Source organism: Hemiscyllium ocellatum, chromosome 36 (assembly GCF_020745735.1).
Source record: "Hemiscyllium ocellatum isolate sHemOce1 chromosome 36, sHemOce1.pat.X.cur, whole genome shotgun sequence".
NCBI lineage: Eukaryota > Metazoa > Chordata > Chondrichthyes > Orectolobiformes > Hemiscylliidae > Hemiscyllium > Hemiscyllium ocellatum.
Window position 1 is genome coordinate 6527044 of NC_083436.1, and position 23321 is coordinate 6550364.

At 40.3% G+C, this 23321-nt stretch overlaps 1 protein-coding gene across 8 annotated transcripts in view; it reads left to right on the forward strand.

The window, feature by feature from the left end:
- Nucleotides 1–23321, forward strand: part of rapgef2b (Rap guanine nucleotide exchange factor 2b) — a 393772-nt gene that overhangs the window by 280910 nt on the left and 89541 nt on the right. For all 8 annotated transcript variants that reach the window (XM_060851743.1, XM_060851735.1, XM_060851737.1 and 5 more), the window contains 4 exons: nt 281–388; nt 499–702; nt 3364–3472; nt 6371–6614. In XM_060851743.1, the coding sequence (XP_060707726.1) occupies nt 281–388; nt 499–702; nt 3364–3472; nt 6371–6614 (665 nt within the window). The remainder of the gene's footprint in view (nt 1–280; nt 389–498; nt 703–3363; nt 3473–6370; nt 6615–23321) is intronic.

The window sequence follows — 23321 nt, forward strand, 5'->3', positions numbered from 1 at the left end:
ACAAATAAAACACTTCCAAATAGCCTAACTGTTCTGCCATCAACTGTTGTAAATTGACTTGTAACTTTATTCATAAAAACCTAACCTCCAATTAAAAGACTTCATTAAATTTCAAAGAATAAATTTCGAGTAGGTATAAATGATACATTACTTGAAACAATCAAGCTTCATCTGCAAATTCTTAGTTTTCTAAATTGATGTTAAATCAGCATATGTTGCATACATGAAACATGCCGTGCCTTTAATAGTGGGAGAGTAAACTTCTTTGAATACTTTACAGGTTACACGGGTAGTATTACTGTGGGTGAACAATCACTTCAATGATTTTGAAGGAAATTCTGCAATGACCATATTTCTAGAAGAATTTGAAAACAATTTGGAGCGAGAGGTAAGTTATCTAATTAAGTAATTTGATTGGTCTTAAACTAGTCTCAAAAAATCTTGAAATAAGTGAAGTTGGTTTCCAGTTTGTAGATTATACTTTTTTGTATTGTGCAGAAAATGGGCGGTCACCTTCGATTGTTGAACATTGCTTGCGCAGCTAAGGCCAAGCGGCGACTAGTAACTCTAATGAAGCCATCACGGGAAGCTCCTTTGCCATTTATCCTTTTGGGAGGCACTGAAAAAGGTTTTGGGATTTTCATAGACAGCGTAGAGCCTAGTAGTAAAGCTACTGAAACGGGGTTGAAACGTGGTGATCAGGTTTGTGTTTCTTTCTCTTAAGCTAATTTTTGTGGAAAAAATATGCCTGCAAAAATATCAACGATAGATGTATATATTTGTAAAGAAAGTAAGTGACAACGTTTCACATTACACTTCTATCGTTAGATGGTTTCTTAGAGTTTATTCTTTCGAGCTGTCTCTTTGCAAATGCAGAATTAAACATTTAATTGATGAAGCAAAGTTAATGTAATATGCATCAAAGCTATGACACTGACAGCTGAAACAATTCAGCCTTTCTACCTCTGTATTCGCAAGATAGTAAAATTCAGTATTGATGATACCCAATAGTCACTCTAATGGTTTCTAACCAGACTTTTGAACAACTACTCCCAGACTTGGTGAGTAATTAATTTCTAGACACCAGCTTGGTATCTTTTTTTAAAAAAAAGCACAATAACTTTAGCAGAGAGAACGTTATAAACAGCAAGGCATTCTAATTAATGGTCTGTGTTTTAAATTTATAACATTTGCATTCAGTCCCCATTCACACAAGACAGATGAACAAACATGATTAAAGGCTAAAATAAAAAAAATTAATAAAGCAAGCTAGACCATGTAAGTAGCATACACAATGCTTTGTTCCACGGACATAGATGTGTACTCCTTGGTTTCTTTTCTATAACTGGCAATCAGGGTCACCTCCTTAGTTCAGCCAGGCAAAGGCAGCAATCCTTCCAACTCCGCTTTCTTGCTCTTTGGGTTTCCAAAAGAGGGTATGGTAGGTTAGGCTAGGAGCTTTCAAATTTTCATGCTGTCTTGTCAGCAGTTAAATTTATCTCTTAAAATACTGTTTAAAAAAAACAACTTAATTCTGATTCCACCCTGATAGACTGAATGTTTTCTGAGGCCTCCGCTACTATTCAACAACTGCCATTTGGTCGAACATAAGGTCCCTTCCACATTTGCTAGAACCAAATCCCAGGTACTGAGCTCATTAATAGCCAATTTCTGTGTGTTTAAACACAGTGCTGCTCTTGGGATCACAGTTCTATTGGAACCCTTTTAATCAAGACTCAGCCTGCAATTAGCCTCCAGGCCAAGCCTCAAAGCTTGTTTGATCTGTTCTTTCCTTTTTACCACACAAGTCATTCTCTGCTAACAATTCCCAGTTCACAGCTCAAAATCAAACTCAATAAGTAAACAAGTAAAAATAATTTTAAAAATCAGGGTTTTAACAATCTAAGGGTGCCTTGTGAAACAGTGATAATGTTCTGCCCACTCCAGAGGTGTGCAATGACATGCCTGACGAGGTTAATTAAAAATATTTGCTAAAGTATCTTTTTGAAATATCTAGAAATCTGTTGCATCCCTTTTTTACCCAAAATTTATTTAAAACACTGCTCTGCTCTGTCCTCTTAAGAAACATTGAGATTTGGAGCATTTGATCTCTTGTTTGCTACAGTTGCATTCTGTTGTATATGTTTCTGCAACCAGGTCTACAATGCCATGAGGATAAAAGTTTCTCGAGGTGGCTATTATATATTTTTTAAATGTTTCAATATCTGACTGTCGTGACCTGTGCACATCATGTTGTCACTTTAAAGTTCATGTATGATACAGAAAATATCCAAGAATATACTAACATTGAAGGTCCAGAAAAGTTTGGGACTCCTTTTGTTTGCTGACAATGGAAGATCACTATTTTTTTAAAAATGTATACAATTTTATGCCCATTTTGGCACTTAGATTGTCAGGTGCCTGTGCCATTTCTACTTTTTTTTTGCCCTTCCCCTAGGACAATTAAAGTAATGCAGGCTAACCCAAATATGCAGCTACCTGCTCCATTGTGCAGTAAAAGATTGCCACAACAATCATTGGCTGTCAAGTGCAGGAATTAACTTATATGGACTGCCATAAAGGTACATTGCAAAATGGACAATTAGGGAGGATGCTTGGAGTGACACATCAGGAAACCCTTCTTATGCAGAGCCATTGCCAGTTAGCAGCAATTAAAATGTGTTTGATTGCTGCTGCCCTGTCACTTGCCTCCTGGTTTCATATGGTGTATCATTTTCTGTCAATTTTCCCTGATGTTTTCTTAATTCCTTTGTATTGGTATGTATTGGCAAAAGCTGTTAATGCATTGAGTGTCATTTGCTCAAGCCTAATCTGACAACATTAGTACCAATTTTTAACTATTTAGACTGATTTGGGCCATGAGACAAAAGTTGGCCTCTGTCTCTACGTTTAAGAAATAAATCTGGTAACCGTTGATTTTATCTGCCAATTCTAGAGCATCTATATTATTGAAGATTTATATTTTTGTAAGTACAAGCATCGCAGTCATAAATGGTACTATAAATCAAATTCAGTGATAAAAATGAAAAATTGTGAATTGAAACATAAGTCATGTATCCAGCCATGTGATATTGATTCTTCATTTTCAGTAATCAACTAGACAAATTTAGTTCTCAGTAAGAAAGAATAAGCTTCACCTATGAAGATCTTTATGCTACTAAATATTTAGCTATGACTTGCCCACTTTTAGAACTAAATATGGCTTTTAGAATTTTCTCATTAACCAATTATAGCTCCAAAATAAAAGAATGCAGGTCACATAGTATGAACTTATATGGCACAGCTTTGATATTTAATGCACATTTAGTATGAATGACGCAAAAAAGCTATCCTGTTTTTCAGATAATGGAAGTCAATGGACAAAACTTTGAGAATATTCAGCTGCCTAAAGCTTTGGAAATTCTTAGGAACAATACTCATTTGTCTATCACTGTGAAAACAAATTTGTTTGGTAGGTCTTTTATACAGTGAAAATTTCATAGATCCAATTTACATGATTTTTTTTACATATGTTTGCATATTAGATGTACTTCTCAGAAACATAAAAGAAAGGTGGGTGACAGAAGTAATTAATCAAGTGACATTCTGCATTATTCCAGATAATGTGAATAAAAAATTATTTTCATGGTCTGTCCGAAATGTACTGTCCCAGGCTGGATGGATGACTTGTTTCCTTTAGTTTTGTTCTGAGATGTTGAAATTGAGGTTTTTTTGTCCAATATTTATTCCTTGTATTTAGGCTGATGAATATTTTTAATATTTATCAACTCCTCTAGAATCATTTCTGCTCTCAAACCAAAGCTTTTTTAGTAAAACGTTTTGCATTTAAAAGGGACCTAAGGGGCAGCTTTTTCACACAGAGGGTGGTGCATGCATGAAATGAGCTGCCAGAGGAAATGGTGGAGGCTGGTACAATTACATTTAAAAGGCACCTGGATAGTTGTGAGAATAAGGGTTTACAGGGATATTGGCCAAGTGCTGGCAAATGGTACTCAATTAGATTAGGATATCTGATTGGCATGAACGAGTTGGACCAAAGGATCTGTTTCCATGCTGTACATATTCATGACTCTAAGACACTCAGAGCAGTTCCACTTCAGTTGCTGTGTTGTGATTCATCAATAACGAATGACTTGAAGATTGTTGAGCAGTTTGGAGTTTGGCAGTCCTGATGAAACATCGATTCCCCTTCTCTGATGCTGCTTGACCTGCTGTATTTTTTCCAGCTCCACTGTTTAACTAGTCTGACTCTCTAGCATCTGCAGTCTTCACTATCTCCTCTTTCTCTAAGTCTGCACCACAAAACTATTCATTACTGATGATGTTTTGGTTAACTTTTTAATGCATTCTAGAGAACTAGGTGTTGCTGGAAACAGTAATCTGTGTTGTTTAATTACACTTGAGAAGGAAGATGGTTGTGAGCTATCTTGTTAATTGTAGATTAATCATGTTTATTTGGATGCAGCAGGAATGAGCATTGGGGAATTAATGAGATTTAAACCTATGATATTTGGTTTTGGAGGTGCATGTTTATGCTGTATAACTCTGTGCCGTAAATCTCTATAAATATTGTGCTTATAGAAGTAGGAATGGATTGGCCTCAGTTCCCTTATTTACTCGTGGAGAGACATCTACAAAGCCATATGTTACCAAAAGGTATTCCTTCCATGTCATATATGATAAACATTAAACTCAGCAAATGAGGTTATAACTTTGCTTCAGATATCTCAAGTATAAACCTACAAAAAGTATCAGAGGATGCTGTCAGGTTCTTGTTGTAAGTCTTCTGTTGGTGCATGACTTTAGCAGTTGAAAGAATGGATAAGGACAAAAATAGTAAAGACAAAGGATTATGTAGACAAAATCATGGATAAATTCCTAGGGACCAAACGTGCAACATCAATGATGTTTGCGACTGGTAATGGAGGGTAACTTCCTAATAATGAGTTTAAAAGTGAATGAAAACATGAACCTCACCAACAGACTCAGATTGAAATTCCGCAGAAAAGTTCAGCTGTTCAATCAGACTGCAAATTGCCTGCCATCTTAGCATAGACAGTTTATGCTTAGAAATCACTCCAGGTGGAGGATATAGTATCGGACTATGAAATAAATCTCAGGGTACAATGGTTAGCTGAGACTTTTTCTGCATGTTTTGCAGGTAGGGAAATGGACAATCCTAATAAAATGTTGTATAGTTCCTGCTGAGAAAGGGAAGTTTGGTAGAGGGACAGGTAGCATTGAGGTGGTGAGGCTGCAGAAGAAGACTGAGCAAAGAAGTGGCAGATGGAATAAATGTGGGAAAGTGTGAGGAATCTTCCTACTTTGGTAGGAAGAATAGAAGCATAGATTGTTTTCCAAATGGGGAGAAGTCTGGGGTTCATAGAGACTTGGGAGATCTAGTCCAGGATTCTCTCAAGGTAAACTTGCAGGTTAAGTCCATAGTCAGGAAGGTAAATGCATTGATGGCATTTATTTTGAGAGGCCTTGAATATAAAAGCAGGGATGTTCTTCTGAGGCTCTATAACTCTCTGGTCAGACCACATTTGGAGTATTGTGCCCAGGTTTGGACCCCATATCTCAGGAAGGATGTACTGGCCCTGGAGCATGTTCAAAAGAGGTTCTTGAGAATGGTTCCAGGAATGAAAAGTTTAACATGTGAGGAACATTTGAGGATTCTGAGTTTATACTTAATGGAGTTTAGAAGGATGGGGTGGGGTATCTAATTGAAATGTAAAGAATATTGAATGGCCTGGATAGAGTAGATGTTGGGAAGATGTTTCCATTGGTAGGAGAGACTAGGACCCGAGGGCATAGCGTTAGAGTAAAGGGAAGACCTTACAGAACAGAGATGAGGAGAAACTTCTTCAGCAGAGAGTGGTGAATCTATGGAATTCATTGTCATAGAAGGCTGTGGAGGTCAGGTCATTGAGTATATTTAAGACTGAGATAGATAGGTTCTTGAGTATCATGGGGATTAAGGGTTACAGGGAGAAAGCAGGAAAACGGGGTTGAGAAATTTACCAGCCATGCTTGAATGGCAGAGCAGACTCGATGGGCTGAATGGCCTAATTTCTGCTCCCATGTCTTATGGTCTAAGTCTCTATGCCGCCTGGATATCAGTGCCAGTGCATGGTGTAGCCTCAGTGAAAGGGGAATTTGTGGCCCCATTCACTTTTTCTCTGACCTCAATCAAGGTTGTCAACCCACAATTTGGGAATCGGTGCTTTATGCCGTGTGCAACATTATGGAGAATAATTAATTATTGTTATAGTGCTCCTTTATCAAAAAGTCAAAGAATTGACTAGTGATCAGAAAACTCTGACTAAAGTTTATACCTCTCCCACAGTATTTAAAGAACTTCTGTCAAGGCTCGCAGAAGAAAAGAGAAATGGTGCTCCACACTTACCAAAAATTGGTGACAAGAAAGGAAGCCGTTACTCCATTCCTGACCTGGCAGTAGATGTTGAACAAGTGATTGGATTAGATAAAGCAAGTAAGAAAGCAAAGGCAAACACAGTGACTGGACGAAATAAACTGAAGAAAATATTGGGCAAAACTAGAATCAGCATTCTTCCACAAAAACCTTACAAGTAAGTGGAGGCCTTTAGTAGTAAATTTCATTGAAAATGTTTTCAGAAATATGTTTGACAATAAGACTACATAATGACAATACTAAAACAGTCTGTTCCACAAGCTAGTAAAAAGTGAGGTTTGCAGATGCTGGAGATCAGAGCTGAAAATGTGCTGCTGGTTAAAGCACAGCAGGTTAGGCAGCATCCAAGGAACAGGAAATTCGGCGTTTCGATTCCTGATGAAGGGCTCTGGCGGTTTCTGAGCGGTACCATTCACATAGCTCCTTTGTTCCTTTATAATAGGCAGAGTACAAACTGTACTCATCCAATCTAAGCTTGCAATATTCAAAGCAAAAAAATCTGCTGTTAAATGTGATTCAGTACAGGCCAACCAGTTGCAGAGGTGGTACAGGAATACACATTCAGGAGTGTCTGAAGCTTCCATGTCCTGGAAGTTCTCAACATTGACTCAAATTCCTTGTAATCTCATGGCATTAAGGTAATCAAGAGAAATGAAAAACAAAAGAAATCTGTTACTGATTACTTAGAGCGGAAGAATCAGGACTCCCCCACTTGAACACCACATGGAAGAAGCATCAAGCATAGTAAGAGAATGGAACATACTCCAGTTAGGGGACCTCCGTGTCCATCACAGAGCTTGGTTGATTATTTCACTGCAGTTAAGTTCCCTTTGAAGTTGATTCAGTTAATGTTGTTTTTATTTAGCATGGTTAACAATATAGTAATGATTTATTCATTTAACGTTGTAAATTTCAGTTTAGCATTGCTCGGAGTCCTGTAGCCATCCTCCTGTTGCATCCCCTACCCTCAGTCCCATTTCATTCCCCTCTCACCACACCTTGACAGCTCAAGCTCCCACATCCTCTTCTTATCTTAGAATTTCCAGAGTGTGTTATTGTTCTAATTTTCATTTTAAATATGCACTTCTTTTCTTTATTTTTCTATTTTGTGACAAAACCTTTTTGAGAGGTGCAATTAGACCTTAATGTCTTTATATACCACTTGCTGAAAGCAAGCATACAGGCGTTGAAGAAGCAAATAGCACGTTGGCTTCCATAGTGAGAAGATTTGAGTTCAGAAGAAATACAATTTTACAGGACCTTGATGAGAATGTTCTCCACAGTTTTGGTCTCCGTATCTGATGAAGAATGTTCTGGCTATGGAGGGAGTGCAACTGAGATAGTAGAACACATAAAGAAAGTCTGGATCAGTTCGGACTATATTCACTGAAGTTCAGGGGATTTCATAGAAATCTATAAAATTCTAACAGGATACCAAGATAAATGCAGATGGATGTTCCACATGACACAGGAGCCCAGAACCATGGGTCATGATCTAAGGAGCCAGGATAAACCATGACTAATATGAGGAAAAATCCATCCCAATCTGATATTCCCATTGTGACTGCATATTGAAGTACCCCATAATTATTGTAATAATTTTGCCTTTCTTACATGTCTTTTTTATCTCCTGATTTATTTTCTGACCAACACCCTGACTGGAAGGTTTGTACGTAACATCTTTGTTTTCCATTCTGGTTCCTCAACTCTACCCTCACAGTTTACACTTTCCAATTCTATACCATTTCTTGCTATCTATTTGATTTTCTTTCTTACTCACAAGGCAGCTACGCTCTCTTTGCCTGTCTTTTCGATAGGACACAATCCTTGGATATTTAGTTTCTAGCCCTGATTTCCTTGCTGCCACGTCTCTGTGATACTGCCAACATCGTACCCACCAGCTTCAATCTGCATTACAGCTCATTGGCATTGTTCCATATACTGTGTGCATTTAAGTGCAACACCCTTGGCCTTCATTGACTGCTTCCTGCTCTTTGATGCCCGCTTGTCATAGCGTCATAGAGATGTACGGCATAGAAACAGACCCTTCGGTCCAACTTGTCCATGCCGACCAGGTATCCTCAGTAATCTCATTTGCCAGCATATCCCTATAAAGCCTTCCCTTAAGTCCTCTTTTTATATCTTTTCCCCTCTCATCCTATATCTATTTCCTGAGCCTTTCTGTCCTCTCTGTCCCATTACTTTTTCTGAAAACTTTAATAAATTCTGCTGACCCCTAACCCTTTAACTTTGTCCATAATTTTCCATACAACTGAACTCACCCAATCACCTCCACTATGCTGTTGCTATCACAGAGACATGGTTAAAAGAGGGACAGGATTGGCAGCTTAACATACCAAGGTATTGATGTTTCAGATGAGATTGAGGAGGAAGAAGAGGTGGGAGAGTCACTTTAATGGTTAGGGAGCAAATCATAGCTGTGTTCAGGGAGGACAATGTGGAGGGATCTTGGAGCAAGGCATTATGGGTAGAGCTCAGGACTAAGAAGCATGCAATTACAATGCTGGAATTGTATTACAGACCTCCCAGTGGGAGATGGAGGAAGAGATATGTAGTCAGATTGTAGCAGGATGTTGTGGTGGGTGATTTTAACTTCACCCCCCATATTGAGTGGGGCTTCCTTAGTACTGGGGGTTTGGATGGGCAGTCGTTTTTTTTAGGTGCATCTGGGAGGCTATTTTAAAACAATATGTGTCTAGTCCAATGAGGGAAGGGGCTATACTGGAAACAAAACAGAAGTTGCTAGAAAAGCTCTGCAAACCTGGCAGCATCTTTGAAGAGAAACCAAGGTTAACGTTTCAGGTCCAATGACCATTCTTTAGAACTGATGGTACATAGGAAAATGTTAGTTTATGTGCAGATAATGGGCGGGGGAGGGGGGGGTGAAGGGGGTAAAGAGACTATGATAAATAGGGATGGAGCCTTCAGAGAGAGAAGAACAGTTGGACAGACAAAGGAGTCGATAACAAGCTGGCTGAGCGGGTGAACAGCTGTTAATGGAGACTGCTAGGGGCTAACAATGAAGCCATGCTGGACCTGGTACAGAGAAACCTCAAGCATCTGAACATAGATTGCAAGGTCTGGATGCTTGGTGAAACTCTGTTATCCTGAATGTTTGATTATCTGAACAAAATACTCCCTGCCCATGTAGTTCGGATAATTGAGGTTCCTCATTGGGAAATGAGCCCGACCAGATGATCGAAGTTTCAGTGGGGATACGTTTTGGGAATAGTGACCATAATTCTGTAAATTTTTTTGGATAATTCTGGATAAAGGCAGGAGTGGACCTTGGATGAAAGTGTTAAATTGGGGGGAAGTCCAACTATAACCGAATTATGCAAGAATCTGAGAATGTGGATTAGGAACAGCTGTTTGAGGATAAATCCACAACTAACATGTGGAAGTCTTTTAAAGATGAGTTGATTAGAGTATAGGACAGGCATGTTCCTCTTAAAATGAAGGACAAGAATTGCAGGATTTGGAAACATTGGATGACGGGAAGTTATCAGCTTAGTCAGAAACAAAAGGAAGCATACCTTGGGTCTAGGTAACTAAAATTAGATGGAGTACTCGAAGAACATAGAGAAAGTTGAAAGGTGCTTAAATGGAGTGTTAGGAGGGCTGAAGGAGACCTTGAAGTCTCTATGGCCAGTAGGGTTAAGGAGAATCCAAGACACTTCATACATGTATTTGGAGCAGGAAGGTAGTTCGGGAAAGAGGAGGCCCACTCAAGGATAAAGGAGGCAGGTTATGCTTGGAGTCAGAGGAAATGGTTAAGTACTTTATATCAGCATTTATCAAAGAGAGGACATGACGGATGTTGACGTTGGGGAAAGGAATGTGAATACTCTCAGCAGATCAACATACTGAAGAGGAAGTGTGTTGGGTCCCTTGAAATGCATTAAGGTAGACATGCCCTCAGGGCTGTATGGGAGGGAAGGGAGAAAATAGCTGTGGCCTAACAGATGTCTTTGCACTCTATTTGGCCTCGTGACGTTCCAGAGGATTGGAGAATAACCAATGTTGTTTCTGTGTTTAAGAAGGGAAACTGAGATGAACCAGACAATTCAGGCCAGTCAGTCTGACATCAGTGATTGGGAAGCTGTTGGAGAAGATACCAAGAGATAGGATTTATTCATACTTGGAAGCAAATGGACTTATTAGTGATAGGCAGCATGAGTTTGTGCAGGGAAAGTCGTGTTTTTGAGGAACGTGACAAGAATGATTGTTGAGGGAAAGGCATTGGATATTGTCTACGTGGACTTTAGTAATGCATTTGATAAGGTACCTCATGATAGGCTGGTGCAAAAGATAGAGTCTCATAGGTTTTAGGGTATGCTGGCTAGGTAGATACAGATCTGGCTTGGTCATAAAAGATAAATAGTAGCTGTGGAAGGGAGCTTTTTGGAATGGAGATCAGTAACTAGTGGTGTAGTATAGGGATCAGTGCTAGGATTTTTGCTGTTTGTAATATATACAAATGATTTGTAGGAAAATGTAAGTAATCTGATGAATAAGTTTGCAGATAACGCCAAAATTGGTGCATTTGCAGATTGTGAAGAGAATTGTCAAAGGATACACAGGATATAGATTGCAGATTTGGGCAGAAAAATGGCAGATGGAGTTTAATCTGGAAAAATAGGAGGTGATGGATTTTGGAAGATTGAATTCAAGTGTGAATTATACAGAAAACAGCAGACCCCTTCGGAGCATTGACATACAGCAGGATCTGGGCGTACAGGTCCACAGATCCCTGAAAGTGGCAACATTAGGTAGATAAGGTGGTCAAGCATACAGCATATTTGCCTTCAATGGCCAGAGCATCAAATATGGAAATTTCAAGTTATGTTACATCTGTATAATTATGCCATATTTGTAATATTGCATGCAGCTCTGGTCACCACACTATTAGACAGACGTGAATGCTTCTGTGAGGATGCAGAAAAGAATTACCATGATTTGCCTGGTCTGGAGGGTTTTAGATATGAGGAGAGGTTGGATAAACTCGTGTTGCTTTCTTTGCTCTTGATGGATGGAAATTCATTGCATTGGGGCAGCTCAGTGGTTTGCCCTGGGACCTTGGTTCAATTCTCACTTTGGGCGACTGTCTGTATGGAGTTTGCACATTCTCCCTGTGTCTGCGTGTTTCCTCGGGATGCTCTGGTTTCCTCCCACAATCCAAAGATGTGCAGGTCAGGTGAATTGGCCATGCTAAATTTGGGGCGGCTCAGTGGCTAGCACTGTTGCCTCGCAGCGCCAGAGACCCAGGTTCGATTCCAGCCTTGGGTGACTGTGTCTCCATGGAGTTTGCACATTCTCCCTGTGTCTGCGTGGGTTCCCTCCAGATGTCCCGGTTTCCTCCCACAGTCCAAAGATGTGAGAGTTAGGTGAATTAGTCATGCTAAATTGCCCGTAGCGATAGGTCCATTAGTAGGGAGTAGGTGAATGGGTCTGGGTAGGTTACTCTTCAGAGGGTTGGTGTGGACTTGATGGGCCAAAGGGCCTGTTTCCGCATCTAGGGAATCTAATCTGATCTAATAAATTGCCCATAGTGTTAAGTACATTAGACAGAGGTGAATATAGTATAGGAGATTGGGTCTGGGTGGGTTACTCTTCAAAGGGTTGGTGTGGACTTGATGGGCCAAAGGGCCTGTTTCCATACTATAGGGAATCTATCTGTCTATCTTGTTGATGGGTGTAATCTGCAGCGTGACTCCAGGAGGAACTCTTCAGTCACAGAGAGGACACGATTGAAAATCCTTGTAATGTCCCTTTCCTTTTAGTGGGCAGCAGGGAAACTCCTCTCTATTAATGCAATTGGCCTGATCATCTTTCCTTAAGATGGACATAGTTATCGTGTCTTGGAGATCCCAGCTTGCTTGCCTCCTTGCAAATGAGGTAGATTAGAGCATGTATTTATGCCAAAATACTTCTCAGTATTCCATCCACGCCATCAATTTTGGTTCTCAGTTGTTGGGATCTTCTTTTATACCTAATATCAGGTTGGTGTTCTAGCGAAAAGGATCTCATATCAGGTAGATTAAGTAATTCAAAATCAGTAAGTGTTCAGGAGTAACAGGATGTGACCATAAGTGAGGCAGGTAGGGGGATTCTGAGTTCAGGAGTGCACAAGCCTCAGCCCTTGACCTTATCTAACAGGTATGAGATTCTTGCTCCCTTTGTGGCTGAGGGAAAGGGTTGTGGATAGGATGAGCCAGCTCACCACAGCACCATGGTGCAGAGGGCAATTCAAGAGTGGGGAGCAAAAAGACAAGTACTTGTTATAGAGGATCCTATAATTGGGGGACAGATAGTTTCCTATGCAAGCCAGAAAGGGAGTCCTGCATGGTATGTTGCCTGCCCAGTGCCAGGGTGCAGGACATCTGCGACCCGCTTGAGAGGAGGTGGACGATCCAGTTATTGTGGTCTACGTTGGGACTAACAGCATAGGCAAGGCTGGGATGGAGGGCCTATTTGGGGATTATCAAGCACTAGGAAGGAAATTGAAGTGCAGGTCCTCAAGGATCAAAATCTCTGGATTACTACAAGCCACATGCCAAATGACAAAGGGATAAGAAAATTAGGGAAGTAAACATGTGGTGAAGAGATTGCTATGGGAAAGAAGGATTCCATTTCATGGGATATTGGCATCAGTTTTGAGACCGGGGGATCTGTACTGTTGGGATGGTCTCCCTCGAACCAATCTGGAACCAGTGATCTAGTGAAAAGGGTAAATAGGGTGGTCAGTAGGACTTTAAACTTCTGAATCGGGAAAGGAAAGCTAAAGTGACAGGGAGTATGGAGTTAAATGGAAAGATAAGCAGCAGAATAGCATGTGTGCAGGTGGGTTTAAGCTCGAGGCAGAATAGGAATGCAGCAAAAAGGAAGGATAACTTAGGGCATCTATGATTTCCAATATCTCTCATAATGATAAAGTTAGCATTAAGGCACTTTACCTGAATGTTCATTATTTATCTATTTTGTTACAAATACTAATGACACAAATCATTGTGAATGATTATGATGTGGTAGGCATCACAGACAAGGTTGCAGGAGGTTCAGGACTGGCAGTTTAACATCTAAGGATTTACAACTTATCGATAAGACGGAGGTGGTCAGAGGTGGTGGGGTTGCCTTGTTAGTTAAAAACAAAATTAAATTCATGGCACTGAATGACATAGGTCAGATGATGTGGAGTCTGTGTGGGTGGAGTTGAGGAACAAGGCAAAAAAAACTATATAATGGGAGTCATGTACAGACCTCCCAACAGTGGTCAGGACCAGGGGCGCAAGATTGTACCAGGAAATAGGGCATGTCAGAAAAGTAATGTCGGGGGATCCAAGATGGCGGCGACCCAGCAAGTCTGAGTCTACAGTGCTCCTCCCAAGACTTGGGCAGAGTGGGTCACCCACCCCCACCACATTCACCAAATCATTTAAAATAGCTGTATAATTTAATTAGTTGCTTGATATTAAATTTAAACAATCTCTAACCTTCAGTAAAAATGACTAAAGGGAAGGGAGCTCTCAGCAGCAGAGGCATCCGCAGCCGCCCGGGGGACTTACCTCCGGTAGCGAGCCTCGTGGAAATCATCTCCAAACTGGATGTGAAGATCGACGCATTTATTGCAGAGTCCCGAAGCCGATGGAACTCACTCTCCGCCGTGCTGCCAAAGCGCGACCGAGACATTAAGGAAATCGAGCGCTGAGTCAGAGGGGCAGAGCGAAAGGCTGCGACCTCCGAAACTACAGCGCAATCGGCCGTGGATCGGGTCTGGACTCTCGAACAGCGAGTCCGGACCTTAGAGAACCACATTGACGACCTCAAACCAGCGCCCCTGCCCGGTCCTGTTCCGGCTGCAGAGCTACAAGGAGAGGCAGATACTCCTAGACGCCTCTAGAAATCTTGGAAAAGATTCCCAAGTCATGATCTATAAAGGATCCAAGATCATGTTATTCCAGAACTTTTCCCCAGCTCTGGTCCGAAAGAGGAAGGCATTCGATGAGGCGAAGAAGTGTTTAAGGGACTTAAATATCCAGTACTCCTTACGCTACCCAGCGACGCAGTGCTTAAACCATGAAGGATCTGTGTATAACTTCGGATCGCCGGAAAAGGCTAAGAAATTTTTGGACTCACAATTTATCTAAGAAAGAGACAATGGATGTTGGTTTGCCTCCCCCCCCCCCCCCCCCCCCCCCCTTTTTTGTTTTACCTTACTGTTTAATATTATCTTGGGGAATGGGGAGAGGGATTTATTTATTTGTTCTCTACTTAAGGATTTTCTCCCCCCCTTGGTTTTTAAAATATAAGCCGGGTGGTCTAGTTAATGTTGGTGGGGGGAGGTGGTTGCCTTATTCTATTTTATCTCTATCTCTAAGAGCGGGGTTGCTTTCCCTTCTTATTTTGTATTATTATATTGTTGAGGTTGTAATTTTACAGTTATATATGTTTATACGTGATATTAACATTACCAAATATATCCGTGTGGGTAGGGTGCTCACTGTTAACTCTAGCTCTGCAGTATATTTGAATTCTCCTCATTCTATTGAGGAGCGCCTGGGTCAAGGGTGTGACACTCGTTGGGAGAGGATACGATGGACCTTTGGAAAGGAAGTGATATCCCTGGGAACAAGGGGGAAAATCTCCATTTAAATACTTTTTTTTATTATTTAGAAATAGTTTTTTATTATACTGTTGTGAGTGTATTAGAAGCCTTTATTTTTGTGTATTTTATATGCTCTATGCTCGGGATGTTCTGGATAGGGTTTCCCCTCTCGAGGGGTCTCGGATTTGCCTGGACGATTATGGTTGATCAGTCAGTTAAGTGGTGCACCTGGAATGTCATGGGGAGTAATTCGCCAGTCAAAAGGAAGAAAATATTATCAAATCTCAAGAAAAAAAGAGTTGATATAGCTCTCCTACAGGAGACACACCCGTTGGATAAAGAACACTTGAAATTACGACAGGGTGGATTTGATCAGGCCTTTTTTTTCTTCTTTTAGCTCAAAAAGCAGGGGAGTTGTTATTGTTATTTGGGAGAATTTCCCTTTCAAAATCCTAAATCAGATAATACAAATCTGGACGATATATTCTGATTAAAGCCCTAATAAATGGAGAGGAATATTGGATTTTAAATTTGTACTGCCCCCCAGCACACCCCTTTAAATTTATAACGGAAGCCTTCTCAAAATTGATGGCTCTTGGTGCCCGTCATACAATTATAGGGGAAACTTTAATTGTATTATGGATCCGGAAATAGATAGGATTCCCAAAAGTACTGCAGGAGTTTCTCCCAGATCTAGACAATTGGTGGATCTGAACAAAGAATTAGGATTAGTATGGAGATGTCTTCATCCACAGGGCAGAGATTTTTCTTTTTATTCCAGTCCACATAAATGTCATACCAGAATTGATATGTTTTACGCCCCCTCGATTTTTTAAAATTCCATTTCATCCTGTAAAAAAGATAGTATAGCAATTTCTGATCACGCTGCTGTATATATGGAAATCAAGGCGAGGAACGACGGGACATCCCCTCGGCATTTGCGTATGGACACCTTCCAGATGAAAGATAGTAAATTTGTAAAGTACTTCTCTCAAGAATTTAAAACTTTTTTAGAAATTAATTTGGGTACGGCTAGCAACCTATCAATGATGTGGGAGACCATCAAAGCTTATGCACGAGGTTTGAGCATCTCATACTCAGCGACCCAGAAAAAATTAAAGGGAGAACAACAGCGTCTGCTTGAAGTTCGCTTAAAAGCAGCTGAAACAGCATACGCTGATAGACCTTCTATTATCAAATTGCAAAGGATTATGGCCTTTAGGACAGCTCTAAACACCACGCTTGCCCAAACAGCTAAGAAGGAAGTATTATTTGCAAAACAAATGTTATATGAATTTGGCGACAAACCAGGTAGATACTTAGCATTTCTTGCAAAGAAAGAAAAGGCCTCTCAAACTATCACGTCCATCAAAGAAAGTACGGGTATTTTGACTCCTGATCATAAAAGGATTAATGCAATCTTTAGAAAATTTTATTCTGATTTATATCAATCGCAGGATTATGAAGACAGGACTAGGAGGATGCAATTATTTTTGAAAAATTTGACCTTTCTGGACCTAACTCCGGAACAGGTATCGGTCTTAAGTGTTCCCCTAACAGTCCAAGAAATACTTGACACAATCAGGCAACTTCAGAGCGGTAAGGCACCTGGCCCAGATGGTTTTCAAGCTGAATTCTATAAATAATTGACAGGAATATTGGCTGATCCACTTATGGACATGTATAACTACGCATACAGTCAGGGCTGTCTCCCGCCTTCGTTGAAAGAGGCAAATATCTCTCTTATCCTTAAAAAAGGAAAGGATCCAGAAGATTGCGCGTCATACAGACCAATATCCTTGCTAAACGTAGATTTTAAAATCATTTCTAAAACGTTAGCATTGAGACTAGAACGGGCATTGCCACATATCATAAAGGAGGATCAGACGGGGTTTATTAAGGGCTGTAGATCATCCAATAATTTTAGAAGGGTTTTGAATATGATTCAAGCCTGCCATCAGGGAAAGATACCAGGAGTAGTAGTCTCATTAGACTCGGAAAAGGCATTCGATAGGGTTGAATAGTCATATTTGTTTTACACATTGGAAAGTTTGGCGTTGGAAAGGTGTTTACCAAATGGTCTCAACATTGTATAATGATCCCAAAGTAGTTGTGGTTACCAATGGATTAGGTTCGGATCGCTTCAGTGCGTATAGGGGCTGCCATTAGGGATGTCCTCTCTCGCCATTGTTATTTACGCTAATAATTGAACCACTAGCAGAAATTATATGGGCTGATCCTAATATAACGGCCTCGAGGATTGATACAGGTAAACATAAAATTACCCTTTATGCAGATGATGTTCTTCTATTCCTCCATAATCTTCTGAGGTCTGTACCTTGCTTAATCCAAGTTATTAATACATTTAGCGCATTCTCAGGCTATAAATTAATTTCCGAGTAAAAGGTGAGGTCTGCAGATGCTGGAGATCAGAGCTGAAAATGTGTTGCTAGTTAAAGCGCAGCAGGTCAGGCAGCATCCAAGGAACAGGAAATTCGACATTTCGGGCAAAAGCCCTTCATCAGGAATTTAACCAGCAATACATTTTCAGCTATAAAATTAATTTCTCAAAATCGGAGGCTATGCCAATGGGTGGCCTTGCTATGATACCCCACTTAGTGGACGGATCCCACTTTCCCTTTCAGTGGTCCCTGGAGGGTTTCTTATATTTAGGCATTTTTATTACCCCAATATTTGGTCAGTTATACGAGGCTAACTTTGTGCATTTACTGGAGAGGATAAGGCAGGACCTCCAGCGATGGGGAGACCTTCCAATTTCCTGGCTGGATAGAATAGCACTAATTAAAATGAATGTCCTTCCCTGTCTCCTATACCCTATGAGAATGCTTCCGGTGATTCTGCCGAGGCTGGCACTACGTAAATTATATGGCTAGTTGGGTTCCTTTATCTGGAATCATAGACAGCCCTCATTAAGCTGAAGAAGCTACAGCTTCCACAGGCAAGGGGAGGATTGGACTTCCCAGATTTTAGGAAATATCAGTTAAGTTCCCTATTCAGTTACATAGCTGATTGGGTCTTGTCTGATCCGCAATCAATCTGGTTGCATATCAAGGCTCCTCAAGTAAAATGCCCACTTATTAACCTTTTATTTTCAGACAAGAGGAACATCATTACGGATCACTGTAAAAACCCTATAATACTAAACACAATTAAAGCTTGGAGTATAATGCGGCAAAATGAGGGCAACTCACATAAAACATCCCCCTATGTGCCGATAGTGGGAACGTGGGGATTTCGACCGGGGTTTCAGATGCCACTTTTAAACTCCTGGAGATCCAGAGGTATCTCATGTCTAGGAGACCTATTTAAAGTAGGGGTCCTGATGTCTTTTGAACAGCTGCGTCAGAAATTCGGATTTCCTAATGGAGACCTCTTTCGATACTTCCAAATTCGAGATTATATGCAGAAGAAAGACTACGTTATTAGATAGAGAATGTAGAGTGCTACGACCAATGGGGGTATCTTCCGTCAGTACTATTTATCATTTACTACATGATGAAGTATCGGGAGATACGGACAATCTGCTTAAAACATGGAATCAGGATTTGGGACTAGAATGAGATTTGGGAAAATGCCAGAAGAATTACCATCTGCAACAGAACTCAGGCTACCCAGCTGAAGATACTTCATAGGGCCCATTTCGCACCGGATCGATTGGCAAAATTTAAGGTAGGAGCATCTCCAATGTGTCCCATATGTAAAATAGAGCTGGGCACTCTTGTACATTGCCTATGGACCTGTCATAAGATCCGTAGATACTGGACTAAAGTAGCAAGTACCCTGACAGAAATTTTAGGAACGGAAATTAAAGTGGACCCTGTATCTCTCCTTTTGGCTTTTCGAACTTACCCTCCCCTGCACGGGAAGAGATTATTTTCTATTCTATCTTTCTGTGCAAGGAAAAATATTTTGGTGAACTGGATGGCTGATGGCCCCCCTGGGCTTGCAAATTGGCACAGATTAATTATGGAATATATTCCCTTTGACTTCCTTACAAATATGGTGCACTGAAAGACCGAATTATTTCATAAAATATGGCAGCCCTTCTTGAATTATATAAATACAGATATTTTGGCCATCCTAACAAGGGCTTTTATTTAATTGAGATTACGAACCTGGCTGGTGCAGGGCCCCTTGGGAGAGGAATCCCGCACGAATATGAGTTTTGTTAGATTTGATGTTAACACATTCTGAGAATTCAAGGTTTGTGCGAAGATTTGTAGCTTGGGTGCTCGTTGTTGTGGTTCTGTTCGCCAAGCTGGAAGTTTTTGTTGCAAACGTTTCGTCCCCTGGCTAGGAGACATCATCAGTGCTCTGGAGCCTCCTGCGAAGCGCTTCTTTGATGTTTCTTCCGGTATTTATAGTGGTCTGTCCTTGCTGCTTCCGGGTGTCAGTTTAAACTATAAATGTTTGTACTTGAGAGTTTTGTTTATTTTTGTAAACTTGTAAAAATGTTAAATTTCTAATAAAAATATCTGTAAAAAGAAAGAAAAGTAATGTCACGGTGATCAATATGCAGGTGGACTGGGTGAATAATGTTGCCGGTAGATCCAAAGAAAAAGAATTCATGGAATCCTTACAGGATGGTTTTTTGGAACAGCTTGTGATGGAGCCCACAAGGGAGCAGGCTATTCTGGACATAGTGCTGTGTAATGAGTCAGACTTTATAAAAGATCTTAAACTAAAGGAATACTTAGGAGGCAGTGATCATAATATGGTAGAGTTCAATCTGCAGTTTGAAAGAGAATGCAAAATCGAATGTAATGGTTTTACAGTTAACAAAGGTAATTACAAGGGCATGAGAGAGGAACTGACGAAAGTCGACTGGAAGCAGAGCCTAGCGGGGAAGACAGAGCAACAATGGCAGGAATTTCTGGGTGTAATTGAAGAGACAGTACAGAGGTTTATCCCAAAGAAAAGAAAGATTATTGGGGGTGGGGTGGGGGGGAGCAGAGCAGAAGGTGTAGAGTGGAGGATTAGACAGCCATGGCTGACAAAGGAAGTCAAGAAATGTATCAAAGAAAAAGAGAGAGCCTATAAAGTGGCCAAGAGCACTGGGAATTCAGAAGATTGGGAACACTACAAAAATAAACAGGGGATAGCAAAGAGAGAAATAAGGAGAGGATCAAATATGAAGTAAGCTGGTCAGTAATATTAAAACGATAGCAAAAATTTCAATACAGAAGAAACAAATGAGGCAAAAGTAGAAATTGGGCTGCTCCAAGTTGATGCAGGGAGATAAGGAAATAGCTGAAGAACTTAAGTACTTTGTGTCATTCTTCACAGTGGAAGACATGAGTAATATCCCAACAATAGAGGAGAGTCAGGAGGCAGATTTGAGTATGGTAGCCATTACAAAAGAGCAAGTGCTAGAAAAGCTATAAGGTCTAAAAATTGATAAATCTCCCAGCCCCGATGGGCTACATGCTAGAGTTCTGAGAGAAGTGGCTGAGGAAATGGCGGAATCATTGGTTGTGATCTTTCAAAACTCACTGGAGTCAGGGAAAGTCCCAGATGATTGGAAAATTGCTGTTGTAACCCCCTTGTTCAAGAAAGGATCAAGACAAAAGATGGAAAATTATAGGCTGGTTAGCCTAACCTCGGTTGTTGGTAAAATTCTAGAATCTATCATTAAGGATGAGATTTTTAAATTCTTGGAAGTGCAGGGTCGGATTAGAACAAGTCAGCATGGATTTAGTAAGGAGTCGTGCCTGACGAACCTGTTAGAATTCTTTGAAGAGGTAACAAGTAGGTTAGACCAAGGAAACCCAGTGGATGTTATCTATCTATACTTCCAAAAGGCCTGTGATAAGGTGCCTCACAGGAGGCTACTGAGCAAGGTGAGGGGCCATGGTGTTTGAGGTGAGCTACTGGAGTGGATTGAGGATTAGCTGACTGACAAAAGACAGAGAGTTGGAATAAAAGGTTCTTTCTCAGAATGTCAGTCAGTGACAAGTGGTGTCCCACAAGGTTCATTGTTGGGGCCACAGCTGTTCGCTTTATATATAAATGATCTGGATGACTTGACTGAGGGCACTCTGGCGAAGTTTGCCGATGCTATGAAGTTAGGTGGACAAGCAGGTAATTCTGGGGAGGTGAATTTAAGACCGTTTAGGAGAGTGGTCCAGGAAATGGCTGATGAAATTCAACATGAGCTAATGCGAGGTCTTGCACTTTGGAAAAAGGCATGGACTATTTTCTAAATGGTGAGAAAATTCTTAAAGCCAAAGTACAAAGGGATCTGGGAGTGCTAGTCCAGGATTCTCTAAAACCTGACTTGCAGGTTGAGTCCATGATTAAGAAAGCAAATGTAATGTTGTCATTTATCTCGAGAGGGTTGGAATATAAAATCAGCGATGTACTTCTGAGACCTTATAAAGCTCTAGTTAGGCCCCATTTAGAATACTGTGTCCAATTTTGGGCCCCACACCTGAGGAAGGACATACTGGCACTGGAGCATGTCCAGCGGAGCTTCATACGGATGCTCCCTGGAATGGTAGGTCTAACATACGATGAACGGCTGAGGATCCTGGGATTGATTTAATTGGAGTTAGAAGGTTGAGGGGAGATCTAATAGCAACTTACAAGATAATGCACGGCTTAGAAAGGGTGGATGCTGGGAAGTTGTTTCCATTAGACGGGCAGACTAGGACCCGTGGGCACAGCCTTAGAATTAGAGGGGGTCAATTTAGAACGGAAATGAGGAGACCTTTCTTCAGTCAAACAGTGGTGGGCCTGTGGAATTCATTGCTACGGAGCGCATTGGAGGTTGGGACAGTAAATGTCTTCAATGCAAAGATTGATAAGTTCTTGATCTCGCAAGAATTAAGGGCTTTGGGGAGAGTGCAGGTAAGAAGAGTTAAAATGCCCATCAGCCATGATTAAATGGCAGAGTGGACTTGATGGGCCAAATGGCTTTACTTCCAGTCCTGTGTCTTATAGTCCTGTGGAGTTCTGCTGAAACTGTGGTGGGTAATACATTGTATGATGTTGAGTGCATCTACATTGAGGGCATGATTCAGGTGAAATTCTTAAAGTGCTCTTTCCAGTGAGCACTGACTGCCTCTCTGTCCTTTGAGTGCCATTCCATTCTTACTCTCAGGATAAGTTATTTGGTTGCTTGGGTCACAGTGGTTGCATTGACTTAATGACACCATGTGTTTAAATGAGCCTTATTATTAGCACTTATTTCATTTTTAACATTTCTTTACAGTGGATGAATTGTCACCAACCTCTTGATTTTAAAGAAGGAATTCAGTTAAAATTGAAATGTTAAATTTTCTGTTGATTGTCTTAGTTTAATTTTGAGGACCAAATAATTAAAACTTCTTATGTCTACTTGTAGGTTTGTATTTATTTTTAATTGGATTGAAACCGTTCACCACCGGTTAATGCTATGGTCCCGAACATTTTCCAGGTTTCTAGCATATTTACAATTTTAAAAAATTAACAAAGAAATTTGTATTAAATTTTGGAACCACTTTTTTTATTGTTAAAATCTATTATTGGTGTTGAAAATATTTCTATCTGGTGTTTTCCTCCATTCTCAAACTGAATAAAATAGTTTAGCTTAAATGAAGTAGAATATCAAGGCTTCCCACTATTTTTTTTTCCTTCTTCCTTCTCCACTTCTTTTGAAAAATACTATTGTCCTCATATTGATTTTTCTTCTGGCAAAAGAAAGAATGTGACTAGTGAATTCTATGTCAGAATATTGTTGTTTTTATCCAATGCCCACACATGTTCATTTTTGCAAAGACCACTGAAAATAATTATTGAAGTGAAAAGTGCGACCGTTTGTTTTTTCCTTTCTAGAATGTAGCGGCAGAGAAGCTGATTGCCCCTTTCTGGGAAACCATGTAATTCTATTAGCATTGATTAGCAAATTTAAAAAAAACAATAGCGCAACTTAACCATAGACACGAAAGGGAAATTGATGCCCAAAGAAATTATGAAGATCCACAACTTTCTCGACTCCAGGTTGTGGATGTTTCATAACTGAATATGTTCAAGGTTGAGATTGACAGATTTTTGGTCTCCCAGGTTTGGGTCAGCACAGAAAGTGGAGTAGAAACTGAGTATTACATGATCAAATTGAACGCAGGGCAAGCAAACTTGAACTGTATCATCTGCTTTTGTCCTTATTTCTTGTGTTTCTCCATGCTTTAGATTGCAGATATTGTTGTATTAATTTTGGGAAAAATAATATAATATTAG